Source organism: Paramacrobiotus metropolitanus, unplaced genomic scaffold (assembly GCF_019649055.1).
Source record: "Paramacrobiotus metropolitanus isolate TYO unplaced genomic scaffold, Prichtersi_v1.0 Parri_scaffold0000009, whole genome shotgun sequence".
Classification (NCBI taxonomy): Eukaryota; Metazoa; Tardigrada; class Eutardigrada; order Parachela; family Macrobiotidae; genus Paramacrobiotus; species Paramacrobiotus metropolitanus.
In genome coordinates, this window is record NW_026570229.1 from 661120 (window position 1) to 683855 (window position 22736).

General features: G+C 45.0%; 3 protein-coding genes across 6 annotated transcripts; 2 read left to right on the top strand and 1 right to left on the bottom strand.

Moving 5' to 3' along the window:
- Positions 1–8095: 8095 nt before the first annotated feature.
- Positions 8096–14836, top strand: LOC129583070 (serine/threonine-protein kinase nekl-3-like). Of its 4 annotated transcripts, none has more exons than XM_055474771.1 (4): positions 8096–8225; positions 8296–8740; positions 10811–11849; positions 11931–12687. In XM_055474771.1, the coding sequence occupies exons 1-4, from the start codon at positions 8196–8198 to the stop codon at positions 12490–12492; spliced, it is 2076 nt and encodes a 691-aa protein (XP_055330746.1). In that variant the 5' UTR covers positions 8096–8195; the 3' UTR covers positions 12493–12687. The 4 variants fall into 4 exon arrangements, with proteins under 4 accessions (XP_055330746.1, XP_055330749.1, XP_055330748.1 ...); XM_055474772.1 differs by having other exon boundaries at positions 8104–8225; positions 8300–8740; XM_055474774.1 differs by lacking the exons at positions 10811–11849; positions 11931–12687 and adding an exon at positions 14663–14836.
- A 2122-nt stretch (positions 14837–16958) lies between these two features.
- Positions 16959–18982, top strand: LOC129583106 (uncharacterized). Its single transcript, XM_055474820.1, has 2 exons — positions 16959–17811; positions 18472–18982. The coding sequence occupies exons 1-2, from the start codon at positions 17101–17103 to the stop codon at positions 18685–18687; spliced, it is 927 nt and encodes a 308-aa protein (XP_055330795.1). The 5' UTR covers positions 16959–17100; the 3' UTR covers positions 18688–18982.
- Positions 18983–19280: 298 nt separating this feature from the next.
- On the bottom strand, positions 19281–22406 carry LOC129583063 (uncharacterized). The gene is made up of 7 exons (XM_055474760.1): positions 22276–22406; positions 21887–22205; positions 21569–21814; positions 21309–21498; positions 20977–21191; positions 20621–20908; positions 19281–20211 (listed from the first exon to the last, which is right to left on the bottom strand). The coding sequence occupies exons 1-7, from the start codon at positions 22330–22332 to the stop codon at positions 19652–19654; spliced, it is 1875 nt and encodes a 624-aa protein (XP_055330735.1). The 5' UTR covers positions 22333–22406; the 3' UTR covers positions 19281–19651.
- Positions 22407–22736: the final 330 nt, after the last annotated feature.

Here is a 22736-nt window from a genome sequence, read left to right on the forward strand (position 1 = left end):
GAAACAGTGCAACAAATATTTGCTGAGCATACAAGACTGTCGCCGGTTTCGGAAATTCTACCAAAATTTGGCCAGGCGACCCACTATTATTGCCACCTGAAACGAGAACTCCCAACTAATATGATTTTGGGTTTTGCTACATGTAATGTTGTAGAATTTCTTGTAGCTTTGGCCTTTCCATTGAGAAACCAAAAACAGCAGTGATGGAGAACGTTGCAAGGGCAATTTTAGTGCAACCATTACTGTTACCATCTTTGTAACCGCTGATCAGCTGTATAATACGTTATTCACAGGATTTTTCAGCTACGACCTTATGAATGGCAGTTATGGCACTAGCATCACTTGAAAGTTTAGCTTCGTTTATAATACTACATTTTCACTCAATAAATCATTCTGGTTACACAGGGTAACGACTTCGGCACTGAACTTCACAGTCTGCAATCTCCATTTAGCCGCGCAAGTCCAGTGCATGCATTTACATCGTACAGTTTATGACAAAAAAGACGCATAATCCCATCCACAGCATTTCGAACGCATGCGGCGCAGTGCGCTGTACGACTCAGCTGAAATATTATGATCAAACATCCGGTTGTAGAAAAGTGCACTTGCCACATGCGTACGGATATCTGGGTGTGGGGTTATGCGTCTTTTTAGTCCTAACCGGTAAGCTGTATCTGCACCGTACAAAACCTCCAGATATTAGCTAGACTCGAAAGGCACTTTAAATGAGTTCTGTAAGATACAGAGCCGGAAGTTCTGTAATTTTTCGATCACACCCCCCTACCGCTGATTGGACGGCAGAGTTAAAGTGTTCTGTATCTAAAAGGAACTCTCCTGCTCCGTTACGATACAGAACTCGCTTTTTTTCACCACAAGTCAAAATAATAATTTGTCAAAAGAATTCGTTGTGAATTTTTCATGTGCCAACTGTACGCAGAAAATTGAGTTTTGAGTTTACCTTTGAGTTTTGATTTAAATTGAGTTCAGTTTACCTAAGAGTTTTGAATTAATACGTTTTGAGATACGCTATTAGATAATAGAATAGTGTAGATTGAGCACGCTTCCAGTTATCAGAGCAAAAGCAGTAACGGTTACCAGCAATAATGCGACAGAAAGTGATGGCACCAAGGAGAAACCCAAGCGAAAACGAAGACCCCGCTTTAGTTGGAAGAAAGAATGCGCAGACTTGTTAATTGCATGGCTTACGGAGCCTGGCAATTACGACAGGTGGAAGTCCACTGCTGTGCCTACTGGTCCGGGAAAGACTAAACGTGTGTAAATATGATCGCAAATAAGATCGTAAATTCTTTTAAATCCTCGCGTAACTCGGACTTCAGCTCGGTACGTAGTATCAAGCGACTCCCAGTTTTTCCATACAGTCATGCCTCTTCGGTACAACGGTTCGGTCCATAAGAAATCGTTTACTGGATAAAAAGGCAGTGAATTCTAGAATCTCATCCGTTTCGCTCTCCGACGATTCACTGGAACTCTCAGATGAGTCGTCGCTACTGCTGCTCGAAGACTCATCGAGCGCTTTTTCAACAATCTCCAGCTCACATAGGTTTGCAAGTCGCAGAGGAGTTTTTTACGAGAACTCATATTCGAACACTTCTGTTAAAAATCTTACAAATGGGGAATGGAAACCGTACTTGTCAAAAAAGAAGTGTCAAAAAGCAAGACATAGAGAGTGTGACTATCTGAAATCACCGACACATGGTGAAAAATAAATTAAAATTAATTCGACTTAACAGTACGGGCACACATTTTGAGTGAGTGGTCTCGCTGCTCTGTAACGCTCTGTAAGATTCAGCGGTGCACGATTGGTAAATTCACTTTTACAGAACTTCCGGCTCTGTATCTTACAGAACTCATTTAAAGTGCCTTTCGAGTCTAGCTATTGTACAGTATTATACCGTCATTAACACCAGAGAGACTTATAATTAATTGTGCCGACTGGCAAAGGTTATGTCAGTGCTACAGTTCGTTGCTGGTGTTGCGAAGAGATGGAGATAACAGCGTTCAAGACAGTACAGGCGGTATGCGTTTCTTGGAACATACATATTCTGACCGCGGGGCAGCAGATTGAAAAGACTTCTTCTCTTACCAGAGCGTTTATAAGCATTCGCCGTTATCCCAAACAGCATCTCGAATCCGAGTGACCGAGAGCGTGACAGCCCAAGTGGTCGCGGGACATTTCGCCCCACGTTTTTCGTCGCAGCGGCACATTTGTTTTTGGATAACTCGTTTTGAAACCGTTTTCTTTTCTGACAATAGGTCGCGCAACTTTCGCGGAGTCGAAAAAATATCGACTAGTTTATATGAAAGCTTACCAGCTAAAAATTGCATAAACAGCTTGCCAGCAAATGGTTTTGATAGAAAACAGACAGTAATTTGTCTGTTGCTAATTTTTTTAATATGCAGTGAATAGAAATTTTTATAGTGCAGCTTATGAGCAAATGCAGCCTTTTTCCGTGACAATTTTGGCGACTAATATGATATAAACTACAAAGCCATTTTTGCTTTTTGATCTTTTTCCGGAAGATCCAAACCCTCAAAAAAGCACTGTTTTCCGCGATTTTAAAAGAATCAAAGCACAAGCTTTTTAGGTTAAAACGATTTCCAAGGGTTACATAACTGTTGTCTACCATCCGCCATGACAAGCGTTGAAGATCAATAATCCTCCGTTGTGGTGCTGCAGGGAACGCCCTGCCGGCGCAGCAGCTATCCAGCCGGCCGTAAATGGTCTGATGTGTGGTTTTTATTTCACAAAATGCGGTGACATCACAGTTTCAAAACAATAATTCAAAGTAACAAAGTTTCATTTAACGCTGCCGTTAAATGTTCGTAATTCTTCGACACTGCGTGCTGGATGAATAGAGCGGCTTTTTCTCCAGCTTTAGACGCGGCCGTTCCGTGACCGGCGCGACGCATGGCAGAAAGCGACCGTCGACGCCTGTGAAGTTATTGCTCGTCAGATCCTAGACATCATCTTGCATCCAAATTACCGCGAAAACCGTTCGTACTATACAAGCTCGACCGATTTTCCCGGGCATTCGGGCGTAGACAGAAGATGGCTTGCAGCTCTAGGAAAGGCGTCAAATTAAGGCTCCATATGGCATTTTTCTTGCAACCACAACCCTTTCGGCTCCGGTGAGCAAAATCATGGTTAAGAAACGCATTATCATTACGGCGTTATGCGGTTCCTAACCTGGATATTGTCGAGCGCAGGGTGTGAGTGCCGCTTCTGGATATGGCACACTTCGAACACAACAATTTTTTATGACCGCACTTCCAGGTCGTAGTCCAGTAGCCACCGTAGTAACCTGTAAACTTCATATTCTGTTTGTCGACTTCCGAAAATACTACTACTTATTTCATGCTGTAGCTGGGTGCCTTCAAAGGAAAACATAATTTATCAACACAAAAGCAAGAAAAAAACCATACGCAAAAATTGCATAAGAGCTGTGCAGTCAGATTACAATTACCCGCTCAGATTTCCTCTAGATATCAGCTTTGCATCTGGATTAAGTACATTTTCTACAAGAGCTACAAACTATGTTTTGCCAAGGAAACTACAAATCCTTCCGGGACAATTGATATGCAGATACAGGTGGCTGCAGAAGGCTGACTCGTAGTATGGACAAATATCCTACGAAAGACGACCGAGACCATTGGTATCTATAAACGACTATAAGACTACAGGCGCCTACGTATACTACAAAGACTTTAGACACTACTGGGAGCCACAAAGAAAACAAAACTACAAGCGACTACGCAGGCTACATGAGCTAGGGTTATTACAGAAAACTGCACAGGCTTCGAGACTACTGGTAGTGGTGACTACCAAAAACTACATAACCTACCAAGACTACCGAGACTACAGAAAACTATGCAAATTACCGAGACTGCAGGAAACTACAGAAAACTACGCAAACTACCGAGACTACAGGAAACTACACAAACTATCGAGACCACCGAAAACTGCATAAACTACCCAGACTACAGGGACTACGGTAAACTACACGAACTACCGACACTAGTGAAAACTACAGAAACTACCGGGACTACTGAAGACTACACAACCTAGCGAGACTACCGAAGACTACACAAACTACCGAGACTACCGGGACTACGGTAAACTACACGAACTACCGAAACTACTGAAAACTACAGAAACTACCGGGACTACCGAAGACTACACAACCTACCGAGACTACCGAAGACTACGCAAACTATCAAGACTACCGAGACTACAGAAAACTACGCAAACTATCAAGACTACCGAGACTACAGAAAACTACGCAAACTACCGAGACTACAGGAAACTATAGAAAACTACGCAAACTACCGAAACTACAGGAAACTACACAAACTACCGAGACTACAGGAAACTATAGAAAACTACGCAAACTACCGAAACTACAGGAAACTACACAAACTACCAAGACTACAGGAAACTACAGAAAACTACGCAAACTATCAAGACTACCGAGACTACAGAAAACTACGCAAACTACCGAGACTACAGGAAACTATAGAAAACTACGCAAACTACCGAAACTACAGGAAACTACACAAACTACCAAGACTACAGGAAACTACAGAAAACTACGCAAACTATCAAGACTACCGAGACTACAGAAAACTACGCAAACTACCGAGACTACAGGAAACTATAGAAAACTACGCAAACTACCGAAACTACAGGAAACTACACAAACTACCAAGACTACAGGAAACTACAGAAAACTACGCAAACTATCAAGACTACCGAGACTACAGAAAACTACGCAAACTACCGAGACTACAGGAAACTATAGAAAACTACGCAAACTACCGAAACTACAGGAAACTACACAAACTACCAAGACTACAGGAAACTACAGAAAACTACGCAAACTATCAAGACTACCGAGACTACAGAAAACTACGCAAACTACCGAGACTACAGGAAACTATAGAAAACTACGCAAACTACCGAAGCTACAGGAAACTACACAAACTACCGAGACTACAGGAAACTATAGAAAACTACGCAAACTACCGAAACTACAGGAAACTACACAAACTACCAAGACTACAGGAAACTACAGAAAACTACGCAAACTATCAAGACTACCGAGACTACAGAAAACTACGCAAACTACCGAGACTACAGGAAACTATAGAAAACTACGCAAACTACCGAAACTACAGGAAACTACACAAACTACCGAGACTACAGGAAACTACAGAAAACTACGCAAACTACCGAAACTACAGGAAACTACATAAACTATCGAGACTACCGAAAACTGCACAAACTACCGGGACTACGGTAAACTACACAAACTACCGAGACTACAAGTTACTACAGGCCACCGCACAAAATAATGAAAATGCTGGTAACTACGGGCATGGCGGAAAAATTTTGCCATTGTATAAACATCCTTCGCGAATACATAGGCTACAACGGAAAGGTGCACTACATCGTCTAAGAATGGCCTTAAAAAAATGTCGTGTTCGAAGTGTGCCATAGGTGGCTGCTTCGGTCTTCTATGTCGATAAAACAAGTCGATAAAACAAGTGAGTAAAAGTAGCCTCTGCAAATGGGAAAAATACAGCACATACAAGCCATCGCGCTGTTTATTTTGTTTAAACTGTGCAAAAATTTCCGCTCTGGCCTTTCCGACTTGGCAGTATATATAGTAACTTTCTTAAGTGGCTTAGGCTCGGACACGATCGCCTTGCTGGCTGCTGGTTGCTCAGTTGCATATCCTATGATATTTACAGTGTTACACATATTGCTGACTGCTGCAAAAAAGCACTTCTCTTCAAGCGCTTGAAAAAATGTAAATACGCAGCTAAAATTTTACCGACGATGCTCGTTGCCTCAAAGCTGAATGTGCAAGTGTATGTTGTTGCCGAAGAGGAAGCAAGGCTGTCACACCGAAAGCGCCATTATCGCTGGAAAAGCACTTGGACCGCGCATTGCTCGCAGAATGCTGATGCTGCAGCAGTATGAGTGCTGCTGATTAGGCTTCTAGAAGCGTGCATGATTCCCGGCAAAACGTTTTCTGTGTTGGCCTTAACTGTAAAACAGATGACACTAAAACATCTACCGCTACATGCAATTTCGCCATCATCGGTAGCAACTTCCGCGATGGATGTAGCAAGGTCAAGCAAATTTTGAAACCACTATTTTGCCAATGCGCGAGGAAAATGTCCTCAGTGGATAGAAAGAATTCTTAAGAAGAGGTTCTACCATGTCGGGTTACCAAAATTTTAATTTTCGAAGCTTTTGTAACTGCAATCAACATGGCTTGGCCTACCTCCAGACGAAAGTTCGGTTAATCAAAATTGCAACTTAAAATGATATAAAATTTTTTGTGATAGCTGCGCTTATTCTTTTGGCGGACTGGCGATCTTTTCTGCTGCCACCTGTGGCAATAAGCGCACAGCCGAATGAATGACCATAACTGGCAAGGATAACAAGGAGAATCTAAAATAACAGTCGAATGGCAAGTGCAATAGGAAGCAGACCAAAATCATGTGTACTAAGTGAGGACACCCAGCCATAACATCTCCCGCGAGACAAAGGGATAGGCCTGAGTCCCAGACCTGTGCAGTTATTTTAACTATTTAACGTAACGCGAGTTATTTTCGAGTTATCGAGTTATAACGTAACTCTGAAGCGTAACTCGTCCCCCCGAAAACTTAACTCTAGCGTAACTCGCTCAAAAAATTGTATCTATTGTCTATGGTAGCGTAACTCGCTGAATAACTCGAAACTCGGTTTACTTGCATTAACAGCGTAACTCGTAGCGTAACTCGCACGCTCCCTATAACTCTTAACTCTAACTCTGGGTCAGTTTTCCATAACTGCACAGGTCTGGGCCTGACACCGTTCTGTGAGCGCCAGTGGTCATTCTCCGCTCATATAACTGGCGGCACTGCAGGCGCAAAAGTGAAGCATTCCGAGAAGGGGACAAAGAAAGTTCTTCGCCGAATACTGAATCTTTGTAGAAAAAAGAAAGTTCTTCGCCGAATACTGAGCAATTTCATAAATTTAATCTGTAAAATCTATAACTAATTCAAAAACCTAAGAAAATTCCAAACTTTGATCAGTACGTGAAAAAAACATTTGCTATAACAACTTTGTGGAGCGTTTTTATAGATTATTGTCTCCCAACCCCGTATTTAAAAATGAAAGTGTCATCGCGTGTAAAAAAATGCAAATTTTAAACGCATTTTAAACTATATTGAAAAAAGCTCTTCACAAAGCTTTTCCTATTCCAGTGTACGCTGCTTTTGCGTTAAAAATAAATTTTTTTTTTAAAGCAATGAAATTTTTTATAACGTTTTAAAAAATCATAGTGAATAACCGCAGTTTTTTCGCTTAAAACATACAAACAATTTTTTTCTTTCATTGAATTGCGTAGTATAACCATTTTGTTTGTTATTAATTGCATCGGTTTTGCTATCAGCGTTTCGCGCATGGTGCGCAAGCGATTCTACCGCTCAGATAGCGAACACGGTAGAACTCCTTCTTAAGGTGGCAACGGAACTTATATCACCAAAGCAATTTTGTTTTTCGATTGGCCAATTCAAGAAACCACCAGGCCACAGGCTCGGTTTCCAAGTTTACACCATGCTTTAAATTTCAAAATGGATTTCGACATTTTTAAAAAAAACTTCGTTTATACGCCGAGCAGATTTATTCAAATATCGAGAGAAAAATCATAAAATTTATGGTTTTTTGACAATTTTCAGTCAAAAAATTTGTATAGTGCACTAACGTTATCCGATGCGGATAAAGTGGCTCCTTAGAATGCGTCGACAAAGGCAGACAGCATTTGTATGTTTACAGACGCGTACTGCTAAACCATGACTATAATATTATTGCTGCCGCTTCTGTGCTGCCGAAGTTTTGTGGGGTTCCAAAGCCGACGGCATTCACGTATGACAAGCCAAGTACTGCACGATTTCGCAGTTTTTCCGTATGATTATGTATTCTTCTGTCGTGTGGTCGTGTTATCTCGTTACCTGTTATCTTATCAGAAGAACTGAGCACTAAGTTAATGCTACTCTGAAGACCATGCGTTTCATGCTAGCGAAAGATACCACCACTCTAAATCTGCTGTCTGTATTAGCTACAGCAGATAGTAAATACCGTCAGAAATTTATATTAAACGCTTTTTTACGTGGTCAGTAAAATGGCTTGGCTAGGAAAAATAATAAAACGGGTTAGTAATAATGGCGTAAAGTTAATAACCGGTAGGCAATTTTCTAACGAATTTTTTTCATCTAACCAAGATAGGGAGCAATGCGAGCACTGCTACCACAACGGACACTACACGAGACGGACTTATACACTACAGGGAGCCAACGGCTACCACAACGGACACTACACGGAGCGGTGGCGCAGCCGAACCAGTTAACGATGAAGGCGCAGCGGAGATCATTGGCTGGAGTATGCAGTACCGCTATTCACACGCCGACTACATTGGCAAAGGAACCTTTGGTACTGTTTACAAAGCCAAAGTTACGCAGCCCGGCAGTTACACGGGAGAGGATGTTGTCGCTGTCAAAGTGATACAAACGGCTGCGGCTGATGGGCAACAAAGCTGGAAAGACGCCTTGGCAAGATTGAGAAGGCTCACTCAACTTTCTAACAAATATTTGGTGGCTTATCACAAGATTTCTATCTTCACAGCTCCCGGAGGAGCTACCGTGGAGCTGGCAATGGACTACCTCAAAGGTACCGTGGCACTACTACACAGTACTGCGTAATTTCGTCATGACTTCAGTACTCGTATCGTATGAAAGGGAAGTTTGCGGACACATTCATGACGTAAAGTGTGCAAACTAAAAACTTTTCGTTTTCGTGCAACCCGAAACTCTTTTTCCGTTAACTTATGTCACCACCATGTAACCCAATAATTACCCACTGGCGTGAAAACCGTCAGTGTACGAAACATCTGGTTAGGAAGTTGTTGATGCAAAGCCTTCCTTATGTTTATTCAACAGACGTTTACCAAAAACAGTCTCATTACGAACCGATTCTGTCAAAAGCGCACACGTACTTATGAAGAGCTTTTACACCGAACTAAGGTTCTAGCTTTTTCACATTTTTTAATGGAGTTCAAAAATTTTAACAATCATTTCAAAATTTGAAAAACCGGTGGAATGACTGGAATCCTGATTGGGCTTAAGGAAAATGACCCGGTGCATAGCGTCAAAAATGGGAAACATGCACTAAGACTCTCGCGTTCGCGCACTCCGAATCGCTTTTTGTATACTTTATACTAAATCTGAATAATTTGTATTTATTGTTTTGAAAACCGTTTGCGCGCGCAGCACCCGGTTTCCGGGCTATGCCGTACTAAACTGAAAGAAAAGTTTAAATGCATTGGTTGTGTACCGAAAGTCTGGTCATTGCCCGATCTTCTTGAAATTTTCCAGTAAAAGACACACAGCCATGAAGTCGGAAGTGAACCAACTTCAGATCCATAGCATTTTTTTCCGATTTTAAAATGAATTTCAAAAATTTTAGAATTCATTCTAAAATTATGGGAAAGTGCTATGGACCTGAAATTGGTTCACTTTCGACTTTCTGGCCATGTGCCTTTTGCAGCAAAGTTTCAAGAAGATCCGTACACAACAATGCATTTACAACTTTTCGCCCATTTTAATACACCATATTTCGGCAACCGGATGTTGCGCGCCCAAACGGTTTTCAGAACAATGTATACAAATAATTTAGCTTTCGAAAGACATAAAGTATGGCAAAATATTGATTCGGAGTGCGCGCAAGCGAAAGTTTTAGTGTACAGATATGTATCCCATGTTTGATGCTATGTACCGTTCCATTTCCTTTAAAAACGACCTTCATAAATATATGCCGTTTCTATTCATGTATCAGGAGCAGACAACCCGGTAAACGGGACTGCAATGTCTGGTCGGTAAAGAAAACAAACAGCTAACTATTACCAAGGAGATTATTAAAACAGATCAACAGTTTTCAGAGCGAACTTAAAAAAGCCGACACCGATAACATTGAGTATCTCTGCACTAACTTTTTGAATCCGTTCAAAAACGTTCTTCAATCGCATAGCAAGCGTGCCTTCTCCGATTTTCTGTTTCGCTCTGGCTTGGATTCGTTTCGGCTTCCGGAGATTGTACTGGGATGACAGGTCCTTGAAGTCGATCATTTCAACCAGGTACGGCGGAGGTTCGTACACTTCATGGTTGTAGATCTTGTACAACCAGACGGCTTCCGACTGTTTCCAACGGTTAAGTAGCGGCAGGATGCGCAATTTCTGATACAGCTCGGGGGTTACCCGCTCCTTGTAATCAGTAATGGCCTGCAGTGCTTTCCTTTGGGCTCTGGTCAGCTTGTCGCGCAGAGTCGAAGATGCTGGTGACCACGTATCCGACCCATAGTCGAAATGTGGCTGCACGCAGGCATGGTAAAGACTCCTACGTTGTGACATGTCCAGGCCTTCCTTCGCTGCGTTTTAAAAGGTGGAGTGGATCGGTTCCCAGTAGAGTATGAGTTTCGGTATAACTCGATGCCGTCATACATTTTGGAAGCTTATGTCCCCAAAAACAACCAAACGGTTCTTTTAACATTGAAGACACAAATCGCTTGACTGCAGAACGTTAAAACACAATTAAAAAATTAATAGTGTTGTTTGTGCGCCTGTGCGTGAAAACAAAAAGTTGGCGTGTATGTGCTCGTATTTGGTACAACCTAAAAGCATACTTCCCGCTCTTTACCCTCTATTTGTTTATATGTTAATGAGGCTGTACACCTTTCTGTATGTAGGTGATCTTGCGTCCTTTCTGAAGGAAACTATGCGAAATGAAGATTTACTGAACCGTTATACTCGCAGAAGTATCATTAAGTTCACAATCCACATTGCTCGTGGACTGGAGTTCCTACATCGGAATAGCATAATTCATGGCGATTTAAAGCCTGAAAACATCCTCGTGAAAGTGGTGGGAAACGACCGGGAAAGGCTTCTGATCGGCGATTTAGACGACCTAGTTGAAATGCGCGGAAACGCAACTTGTTCCGCAGATATATCGCAGATTCGCGGCACAACACGGTACATGTCACCAGAAATGCTGAGGAAATTTACGCAAACAGCGAACGAGCCACCAGGAAGGAAAACAGATATTTGGAGTCTGGGCTGCATCATGCTGGAAATGACTGAACGCCTTCACAGAATCGAAACAAAGCGACTCGTCAAGGACAAGGAGATTGTAGAATCTGGAAGCAACATTTCGAACCAGCTATATGCCAGTTTAATCATCGATGGTTTCGTGCCACTGGTGGGAGATGAAATTGAGAAAAATTTGGCGCGTCTTATCCGACAATGTCTATTTCCAGTTAGTAAAGACAGAATTCGGGCGGACCAACTACTGCAGACTTTTAGGCAACAAGACAACAAGCAAGTAATAGTGCTGTTCCCGTATTCCAGAGACGGTTTCACCCTGAAAAATGTTGTTTTATTTGATGTTTTATCCGGCTCGTTTAATATTCAAGATGTGCCTAAACTGCCATCAGCATCGGTGGATTTCTGTGCCGTTTTAAAATGGAAAAAAACAGAAATGGTGTTGGTACAACGAGAAAGGATCGATAAGCACCGTACGGTTGCAAATTATGGGTTTCTTTTCTGGAATGTTGTGCAAAGGACATGGCGCAACACAATGACTACTTTGAGATATAAGAAACTCCCTCCAAGCTGTATTATAACGAACGCCAAAAAAATTTATTATTTGGATGAGAGAGGGAACTTCGAAGAAATCGACGGTTCTAATGGCAGCAGACAACCTTTGGAAAGCGCTTTCAATCATATGAGGTAACCTGCACCGATGATTTTTCTTATTACAATGTTTGGCAGCTGTCAGTCAACGACTCCAGCAAAGATTTTCGGTTGCAGTTTTCCAGATCAAGTTGCAGTGACTAAATGTGGCCAGTACATATTTTACGCTACAAAGATCGGCTTGTGTCAATATGACATTGTGAACAAAGAATGGCGAATGCTGCCGGATTTTCCCAAGCCACGAGGGGGCTTTGCAATGGCTGTGGTAAACGAATACGTTTACGTTTTAGGCGGGTTTTTCGCTTTGACAGATGGCAACCCTGGCCGTCAAGATTTTAATGAAACAGCTGACTGCATTCGTCTAAGCGTGCATGGACATTCTAGTGCTCGTGCATGGAAGAAGATAAAGCCGCTTTCGCAACCGAGGTTTTATCATGCCGCTTGCGTCGTCAACGATAGGATATACGTGTGCGGTGGCAGATACGCCAATCTAGAGCACGCGTTCGTAATAGAGTCTTATGACACCAAAAACAACGCAGGATGGTTCTCCGGTAACTTGTTAGAAAATGATATACAGCTGTTGTCGAATTTTGTTGCAGAGATAAAGGAATGGTATAATCACATATCGGCAGTGACAGTTAGTGTGGATAATGAAACTGTAATCGAGTTTGCCGGTTGAATTCCACATTTTCATCTAGCAGTTCACTTGTGAAATGCGTCGGAAAATGTCATTCCGTTAGTAAATATGTCTAAAGGTTCGAAAGCACAGAGTAAATTGACTTAAAAGTGCTACGGTTTGAGGAAGGGCGTGCTTGCAAATTCATTTTGCCCAACAGGATTCAATTATTATTATTAATTATTATTATTACATCAGGAGCAGACAACCCGCTAAACGGGGCTTCAACGTCTGGTCGGCGCAAAAACCAAACAAAAAAAAATTACTAAGACAGATCAACAATTCGGAGAGCAAATGTGAAAAATCCAACATCATCAACACTGAGTATACGCAAGTTAACTTTTTGTATGCGCTCAGAGATGTTCTTTAGTCGCGTGGCCAGCGTGCCTTCTCCGATCTTCTTCTTCACTCTGGCAGCAATTCTCGTTGGGTTCTGCAGGTTGTACCGCATTCCAAAATCCGTGAAGTCGATCATCTCGACCATGTTCCTCAGCGGATGGTATGCTTTGTGGTTGTAGATCTTGTACAACCAAACCGCTTCCGACGGCTTCCAACGGTCGTACACCGGCAGGATGCGCAGTTTCTGATACAGCTCGGGTGTAACCCGCTCCTTGTAATCATAAACCGCCCGCAGTGCTTTCCGCTGTGCCCTTTCTATCTTGCCGCGTAATGCCGAAGATGCCGGCGACCACGTACAGTACCTGACCGGAGTCAAGATGTGGCTGTACACAGGCATGGTAAAGGCTCCTACGCTGAGGCAGATCCAGGCCGTCTTTCGCGCGGTTGATCATTGCTATGCCGTAGTTGACTTTCCGCAGTACGTGATCGTAGTGCACGCTCCACTTCAGGTTGCGGTCAATATAAACACCAAGATAATTGACTGACTGTTCCGCGTCCATCTGGTATCCGTTGATCATTACAACAGGACAGTGTGGCTGTTCGTTCCTTCCGAGCAGATGTACATTAGCTTGCACTTCTTCTCGTTGATATCTGTCAAACACCTGTCTTTAGTGGCTTAGGCTCCGACACGATCGCCTCGCTGGCTGCTGGTTGCTCACTTTCACGTCCTATGATATTTACACGTGTTACACGTGTTGCTGACTGCTGCGAAGAAGCACATCTCGTCAAGCGCTTGAAAAATGTAAATACACGGCTGAATTTCGCAGACGATGCTGGTTACCGCGAAGCTAAATGCACGAGGGTATGATGTTATCGAAGCAGCAGCAGTCGAATAATGCTGACTAGCAGAAAGCGGTATTATCGCTGGAAAAGCACTTGGCCGCGCACTGCTCGCAGAATGCTGATTCGGCAGTAGTCGAGTGCTGCTGAGTCGGGCTTAGTGCTGACTACTAAGGCATCCAGGAAGCGTGCATGATTCCCGACAAAATGTATTCTGTGTTGGCCTTAACTGTAAAACGGATGAAACTAACGTAATTAACGCTTCATGCAATTGCGCCATCATCGGAAACATCTTCCGCGATGAATGTAGCAAGGTCAAACAGATTCTGAAACGTCTATTCTGCCATTGCGCGAGGGAAAAATTAATTTCCTCAGTGGAAAGAAAGAGTTCTAAAGGTTTCAAAGGAGCTAATAGCAACAAAGCAGTTTTGTTTTTCGATTGGCCGATTCAAGAAACCACCAGGTCACAGGCTCGGTTTCCAAGTTTCCACTCTGCTTTTACAATTTCAAAATGGATTTCGACATTTTTAAAAAAAAATTCGCTTGATATTTGAATAAATCTGCTCGGCGTATAATTTAAACGGTCTTCATAATGTCAGTTTTCTGTCAATTAATTTTGAAGATGTTTAATTCTTAATGGGACTTTTGGTACACATTTGTGAGAACACCTTTTTTCAATTGGTTCACAAGCAACTCTGAAACCGGGTGTTGCGCGCACAAGCTGGTTTCTTGCCAGTGTATTCCCATTAGTCAGCCACAGAATGCCATGAAACAAAGCAAAAATGCTTTGGCAAGGCGCGAAAGCGAAAGTTTCCGCACATATACGTACACGAATTTTCAGTTTTGTACTATGTTCTGGCAGACTTCCCTTAAAATGAGTTGAGCAGCGAAAATGACATCGTATTACACAGTTTGACCCGCATCCGCGAAGATATCAGATTGTCAATACTCCTCTGTTGTCGTGCTGAAGGGAACGTTTTTATTTGCGCAGCAGTGATCCAGCCGGCCTTAAATACTCTTAATCCTTCGACACGGCGTGCTGGATGAACAGAGCGGATTTTCCTCCAGCCGCAGACGGGCGGTCCGTGGCCGGCGAAACAGACCTCAGAAACCGCCCATCGACGGCCCAGTGAGGTTGTTGCTCGTCAGATGTCAAATCTACCGCCTCTACGCCGTGCAGAACGAAGAAGCGACTGAGAAAGATATGCTGGATATTATTCATTCGCAGGGTAATTTTCTGCAACACAGAATACAACGTCGTCGTATTTGACAGAACTAGGGTAACGGCAGGATACCTTGACGCTGCTGAGTGGTTTGATAACGGTGAAATCCAGAGTAGAGATGTTATTCCCCTGGATGTTAGGGAGCTCAGTTGGGCAGCGCTGATCCGGGTGCATCGCCCAACGCGGCAAACGCGTTGACGTCAATGGATACCATGCGGTTTCCTATGAGATCTAAATAGTCTAGCGCGACGAACCCGCCCAACGTGTGTCGCGTCAGCGTGGGCAGGTGAATGAACCACAGTTGCAGCAGAGTCAGCGTCGGCTTGACATTGACCAGGTACTCCGCCACGGGGAAGGACCGGTCGGCCGGCGCAGCCCAGATATGGACCAGCCGCACCTCGAAGGCGTTGGAAAGTGCGGGAGGGGCGTGAAGATGTCCAGTAGACAGCTGGGCCGGCAATGCGGCATGAACAGGTCGATGTGTGTCGCGTTAGCCGAGATGCTGCTGAGGTTGAAGGCGGGTCTGCTGCAGGCGCAGTATTCCCATTGGTCGCTGCAGCCCGACAGGACGTAACTGACGCAGGGCGCCGGCGTTGTTGTTTTCCCCTTCTCGCCAGACGGGTCAGAATACCCATACACTTTGGGCCCGGGTCCGTATTAGGTTGGGAAATTCTGGTACGGTTTAAACGCGTCGACGCTCAACCGGAGAAACAGCAAAACCCAGAGGAAAAGCCAGTAACATGCACATCGATGCATGGTTGATGCTTACGCAAAGTGGCTGTGTACAACTTTGATGGCAGTGATTTCTGCTGTGGTTAATTGGAAAGTGCTGCAGTCGAGCCGGCGATGTTACTGAATAATTTACCACGCACGGAAGAGCAGTATTGAGTCGTTTGATTAAGCCCGAGGCGTGCTTGAGTGCGAGCAGTTCGGCGGCAGCAGGATCTTGTCGAATGATGATGCATGGATTCGTTTTTCTTTGCATGAAAATTAGTAGAAATGACGATTTTTAGTTATAATGCCGATTACCGACCTCGTCGCTGAATTGATCAGCCTAATCTTTTTTTAGCTGGGAACAGACCATCCATTGTGCATATGGCATAAAACGCTTGTCGCAGACGAGCACTGTACTATTCTAATAGGTGTGCAGATATACAGATACTGGCTGTGTGTCACGTGAATCATAACAATGTTTTGTCACCTACGAGTAGATTTTATTTCCGTCACCATATGCCATATTACGTCATCACGCTCGACGCCACATTTCGAGCCAATGGAAAAAATTCTTGTTCTATTCTTGGAAAAAATAAGAAGGTCCGTGTTCTTCCACACCCAGATTTATCCGTATTTCAAGGGGGTGTTAGTCCTTCCTCGTGACACCACGTATCTTAACGTATCTCTGCTGCATGCGTCGAGTACCTTTCAAGTATACGGATAGTTTTCAGTTAGATTTCCTTGTAGAATACGTTCAGAATACTGCAGAGATACGGTGGGATGCGGCAGTGATTAAAAAACGTAGAAGATTTGGAGGATACACCAAGGATACGTAGTAGATACCGTGAAATACGATGGAATACTGTGGATACATGCCTAAACATATGCCCGAAAAAAATCAACGTGTACTAACCGTGCCATAGGTGATATTTTTACAAGAATTTCTATCACTGTAACGATTACTAACTGCTTATTAGCGTGGGTGAAGCAGCCGGTACTGTTGTGCCACAAAGATTGCGACAGCCGATTGAATTGGGTAAAACGTGTGCAGGGTAGTTCCAGCTGTATGCCAGCGTTGAGTGCCGGAACAAATGAAAAGAAAAACAGTTATCGGTGATTAGTAATGTAAAGATGGCTCACCACGGCCACCCTAGTGAAGAGCAAGTTTTCACTGGCTGTTGCGGAGAGGCAGCCACACCGATTGTGTTGTGTGCATAGTACGTATGACACACTGCCAGGCATCGCTGCAGCAAGCCACAGAAACCTGTTCTCGGGAATATGTACTGAGTGCAATTTAGGTACAGAGCGATCGCACTTCGCACTACAACTTGAGCCGATAAGTGTTTCTGTGAGGCAGACCGGTTTTTACTCTTCGGAAGTTACTGGTCTGACACGAAGTGGCCGATATGCTGCTCATCGACGTTTCCACGTTGCACTGACATAAGCACGTATCTTCCTGATGGCTTAATCTAGGCATTCCACGATCTGTACTGCGATGGGATGTTTAGTCGTTCCCATGCCTATGTCGCTGAACGTGTTCGTCACCTTGCTGGCAGTACTGGCCGGCTACACTTTGCCGATGACGGGAGTTTTTCTCCGCCCGAATTCAGATGAATTCATTCTGGGTAGTGCCGTGGAGAAGGGCGGATCATACACCGGTCGCGACCCACAAAAGCGCTTATGCCACAGCTACGTCTTGCCAGCGTGCAACGACGAATGGGAACGCTGCGGCTGCGACAAGCGGGAGTACAATGTCAGCGCCATTTCGCGCGCGGTGCAGTTCGTCAAGATCGGAGGGTGGGACCGCGTGTGCGGCGGTAGTTGCATGCTCAGCAGTTACCTACCGTTGCCGCATCTGCCCAATTTGACCAGCATCTGGATCTTCGATGTGTGGGTGGCGCCGGACGATCAGCCGTTCCCGCTCGGCCGCTTCCTTGTCAACGTTAGACGCAGCGTAACAGAGATGCGCCTTGCCGGCATCCACCTTCCCACACTGACGCGGGACACCTTCGCGGGCTTCGCGGCATTGACGGTATTGGAGCTTCTGGCCGACCGTGTATCGGCGATTTCACTCGACGCTTTTGTCCCGCTGATGACGCTGCAGGGTCAAGCGTCTCCCTCGAAGTTAACCCGTGTCACCATTGCCGGAGGAAATTTCACCAAATTCGATTGGTCAGTGTTTGCACCGGTGGGGGAAACGTTGAAGGTATAAGTAGAATTTATTCCTTGGCGCTTACGTACGTAATTCAAAATGCCACGAAATACGCTTTTTATGCTGTTTGGAAAACTGTTTTCCTCGACAGCTGTCGCCCCTCTGTTGTCAAACTGTATGATATTTATTATGTAGCGCCGGTACCGATACAGTATCATAATACTATTTCATACAACACTGCACTAAAAGCTATTGTACCCGGTAATGGTAATTAGCAGCAATTAGGAGATGCACTACAGTGCGATTCAAATTTACGTATGGCTTTCTTCAACGATTTATCACCACCCGTCCCTTGTTGTAACACGTAACGCTAGCGCGACAAAATTATCACCGCACAAGTAGCAGAAAGCCCAACCACTCCTTATAAAATTAAATCTAAACATATTAAGTAAGTTCATATTATGTATTACAGTTGCTCATTAATTTTTCATAGTAAAATTTGAAAATGATTTCTCAACCTCTACGGTCGATGGACATCTTCAAACTAACATAAACGAAAACAAATTATAATCAATATGATTTTACAACATTCGAGAACCTTACAAACAAAGAGAATGATGAAAGAAAGTACAGATGCAAGCAGCCGAACACCCACATAATTATGAAATTTTTTGCTGATTTAATGCCCATGTAAAGCGTTGTCATTATTTACAGACGGCGTCCTTGACACGGAGCGGCATTGAGGAAATTTACTTAAGTCAGTTCTCTGCAATGTCTGCAGTGGAAACTGTCTCACTGGCGGGCAACCGTCTGACGCGCATCGACGACAGCCTCCTGTCCAGCGTGTCCACGCCCTGGGTGCGGCCGTATTTAGACCTCCAATCCATTGTGGGGCAACGATGCCGACTGTCGCTGCCCTGGCCTGCGTAATCTGTGGCAGTGGTTCGGGAAGCCGCCGCGTCGCTATATACCAATCATGCCGTGCTGCTCTGTCTACGACGGTTTAACCTGTGATAACTACACCGCGGAGACGGCCACGCCTAGCTGGAGAAACCCGTCAACCGTGGTGACCGGCACCGCAAGAGGAAAGCATTTCCAAGGACAAGCGGTAACCGATCTGGCTGCTGCTAGACTGGGCCACAAAAAAGCGCTAAATCAGCAGCTTGTCTCCGCAAACGTGAAAACGTGATCTGATTTCATGTACAACCAGCTGGGCAACCCGAACTGAGGCGATATATAGTATCTGTAGAAGTATTTCATCTGACGTCCAGTTTATGTCTTAGTTTTCTTAATTTATCTGTGCCCAAATCGAAAGTAAAAAAATTATGCTTGGTCAAAACGGAAAAAAAATTTTATCAGAGTTTATTGGATTTTATAAAACGCATTTTGTGGAGGACGAACGGAATGATAGAATAATTGTAACCACACAATATCTCAACCTATCAGGCCCAAAGAATTTTTACACAGTGCTAAAAAAGTTCAAGGTCCCAATATTGCATTGCAATTTTATTCTTAAAGTGCGATGATAGTACGTATCTGTAAGACCTTGTTCTCGTCTAACAAGAAAATACTTTCGACAACCTCGGTAACAGAAGCGGCATTTCCCCGCTGACTTGCTCCAAACAACGGTTTGGAAAGTCGCTCAGTTCAGTTATCTGGATGGCATTGCCAGCCTGCCAGGTCACCGAAAGCCAGTTAAAAAAGAAATAGCAGTGAGAAGTTTATATGACAAGGGACGGAGGAGCAACAAAATCACGCATCGCGCCTTCCCCCGTCCAGTTGCTAAACAGTATTTTAAGCCGCAAGAGCAACAAGCACGCATAGCGGGTTTTCAAACAGATTAAGCGTACGGTCGAGGCTTTTTGAACAGACCTGCGGATCTATATCGCTAAGGCTAAGCGTACGGAGTATAAGTGAACATGGTGTCCCAGTCCTGGACCAGGTAAGTCGTCACGCGGGAGTCTTTCGCCGGAACGAAATTCTCCCAGCGCGAATACAGCTGACACTGGACACGGCCGCTATTGTCGCTGGCCGTGGCGGCCACGCAGACGCCGGGCAGCAGTTGGCACAGCATCTGGCATTCGCCCGGGCGCAGATCGGCCAATGCCGAGTCGTCCACCTGCTCCACGCGTCGCGTTGCGTCGGTCCGCGTCTGCATGCGGGTGTTCTCGAAGGTCCGCAAGATGCGGTTGCTGCGCAGAACGACGGCCATCGTATGGTTGGCGGAATGATGCGGTGTGTACTGGCAGTCCTGAATGCTGGTCAGCACTTCGCAGACTTGTCGCTCCAGATCCACATTGGCCAGCACAGCGTGTTGCTCGTCCACGAGCGCCGCGCAGGCGTTAATCATGGACGTCTCGGTAATGTCACCGGCCGGCATCTGGCCCGCCAGTTGAAACCGCAGACCATCGCATTCCACCTTCCACTGGAACAGGACACCGATCTTTCTCGATTCTGAAAGGGAAGAGTCAGTTAAGTGAAATAACAGCGATCGAGGTGTGTTTTTGCAGTGAAATGCGGGCCAAAGTATAAAAGTGCATAAGCCACAAATAAACGCTGGCATAAAAACGATTTCCAACTAAGTTGCTTGTCATATATAAAATACGCTGGTTGAACAACAAGGGTGACTCACACAACTACGTGGTTAGCACTTATCTATAAAATATTTTTTTTTAACAGCTGCATAAATGCTTCGTTCGATTAGCTGCAAAAAACTTGTTTAATAAATAATATCAGACTAAAACAGCCGCATAAATCACCCGGTACTAGTGTTACGGTACAGATGCAGCTGAAGCGTGCTGAAACTAATTAAATGCAGAACATGGACTGACATTCTGTGCGTGAATTAGCGTGACTGTCTTACCGGTGCGGGACTGTGGATTGTCTCCAGTACACTGATAACGGGAGCGCATCTTGGCAACGTCAAAATACCCCAGACACGGTTGCGGTCCCCACGGACCAATGTACCAGTGCTTCGGCATTCCAGACTGCATGAACAGCGTATACAGGGTGTTGTTTCTCTCATCAGGTCCACGGGAATAGTCGGTACCACTGGCGTGCATGATGCTGTTGGGATCGTAGGGAAAGCGCATATCCGTTGCGAAATACGGCGCCTGCAGGTCGTTCTTCTCGAAGGCAGCGGCGTTTTCTTCTACAAAATGGAAAACAATCGTATGATCTCTAGTGTGAAGGAGAGAGCGGTCGCCCGTGACAACGTACGGCACTTGAGATTGTCCAGCAGCGGCTTGACGTACTGGTCCCGGTCGCGTCGAGCGTGTTCGTGGCGTAGATCGAACACCGCGTGCAGCAGCTCGTGCATAATCACGATATGCAGCATCGCATCCGGACGTTGGTGTTCGTTGAATGGTACCGTGTTGATGTAGATGGCGTTGTCGCCATAGTCGTTGTATCCATATTGTTCACTGTGTGGAGCCCTAAAAGAATACGGTACTGTCTCTTAGATAGTGTCATAATTGCACTTAACGGCGGTGTAATTCTTGTTAAAATGACCGGCTCGTTACGGAGCAGTAATGCTATCGGTTGACACTTACCCGCCGTTACAGCTCTTGGAATCGGATACGTCTTGGTAGATGTGGATGCTGAGCACATGACAGGTATCAGCGTCACCAGCAGGGCGCATCTGGAAGCCCGTGCAGTCGATCATGGCGGCGTTGATCATGTCGATCGCCCGTTCAGCACTCAACACAAATCTGTCAGCGCCACGATCGTCGCTGTCCCTCACTGCAATTCGATTTTAGATATACAAACAAACCAGGGTTATACAAGGTGACAAGGAACGCGTGGAATGCACCGATTTTATAAGGAATTCCGCGGTTCTCGACGTTCGGCCAAATATGCGGCTGGCCAAAAGGTTGCCCGTTGGGGAAGAACGGCTGACATCGGCTAGCGGCCAAACCCGGCAGGCCAAAATTCACGCCGGGAAGGCCGCCGCCGAAATTCACGTTGGGAAGGTTTGGCATACCGGAGAAGAACGGATATGGTGGCATGTTAGCGTAGTTCCCGTAAACCGGGTGACCATTCATGAAACCGGGCAGTCCTACAGAAACAGCACCCCGGCACAAGCGGTGATTTTTACAACATGGCTATAGGTAGCGCGGATGGCACTAACCTTCCCCGTCCTGTCTGCCTTCACGGCCGTTGTGGTCCGGAGCGACGGTCGTGGTGGCTGTGTTCACCGGCCGGCGTTTGGTTGTTGTCGGCCGGGGTTTTGGCTGCTTGGTGGTTGGGCCCGCCGGCTTCACGGAATGCTTGGTGGTTGCTATTGCAGCGGGATGGGGTGGTTGCCTCGAGGTAAGTGGCGGCGAGGATCTGGGGAATCGGCAAAACCCGAAATCGGGAGTGGTATAGTCGCACTGCAGTCCCAGGTCGGTGCAGCAAAGGATGTCGGCCCTACATCCTTCCTCTCGGGTCTGGCAGGCGAGAGTCACCTGTTAACAGAGAGCACAAATGGTGACCTTTTGTCTCCATACATACGACATCAGTATGTAAAGTCCCTACCGCAACCAGGGTAACACTCCAGATGCCGGCACAGGCTAACAGAGCTATATACCGCATAATAAGTTAGGAATTCCTAATGACAGAACGCTACTAACTTTTTTAACTTGGTTTCGCGCCGTCGGTAGTTAAAATTCCGTTAGTGTTAGTTATACATAATCAGCGTCTTTTATACCTGATGTCCGGACAAGTGTCGTGTCCTCAAGTGCATCCAGGTGCAAGCCAGTGATGTGGACGTCAAGTGTTTGCTCTGTCTGGCTGTTTCCTCCACACGTGACTGACTAACCAAGTTTTGGCATCCTCCCGCTTACAGTATGTACTAGAAAACAAACTGGAATTTGCAGATTATTGCTGATTGTTGTGGATTGTCTGCTGCACTTCAATTCGTGTCCGCCCTCGAGACAAACGACCACATGATGCCGCGCTTGAAAAACTGGATATGGAATTGCAACCCAAAGCAGCTT

Coding starts and splice junctions, on each gene's coding strand:
- LOC129583070 (XM_055474771.1), top strand. CDS start 8,196: ATGGCTTGGCTAGGAAAAATAATAAAACGG. Junction 8,741..10,810: donor GGCAATGGACTACCTCAAAG/GTACCGTGGCAC, acceptor TTCTGTATGTAG/GTGATCTTGCGTCCTTTCTG. Junction 11,850..11,930: donor AGCGCTTTCAATCATATGAG/GTAACCTGCACC, acceptor TTTCGGTTGCAG/TTTTCCAGATCAAGTTGCAG.
- LOC129583106 (XM_055474820.1), top strand. CDS start 17,101: ATGGGATGTTTAGTCGTTCCCATGCCTATGTCGCTGAACGTGTTCGTC. Junction 17,812..18,471: donor CGGTGGGGGAAACGTTGAAG/GTATAAGTAGAA, acceptor CATTATTTACAG/ACGGCGTCCTTGACACGGAG.
- LOC129583063 (XM_055474760.1), bottom strand. CDS start 22,332: ATGCGGTATATAGCTCTGTTAGCCTGTGCCGGCATCTGGAGTGTTACC. Junction 20,909..20,976: donor GCTGGACAATCTCAAGTGCC/GTACGTTGTCAC, acceptor TCCATTTTGTAG/AAGAAAACGCCGCTGCCTTC. Junction 20,212..20,620: donor CAATCCACAGTCCCGCACCG/GTAAGACAGTCA, acceptor CTTCCCTTTCAG/AATCGAGAAAGATCGGTGTC.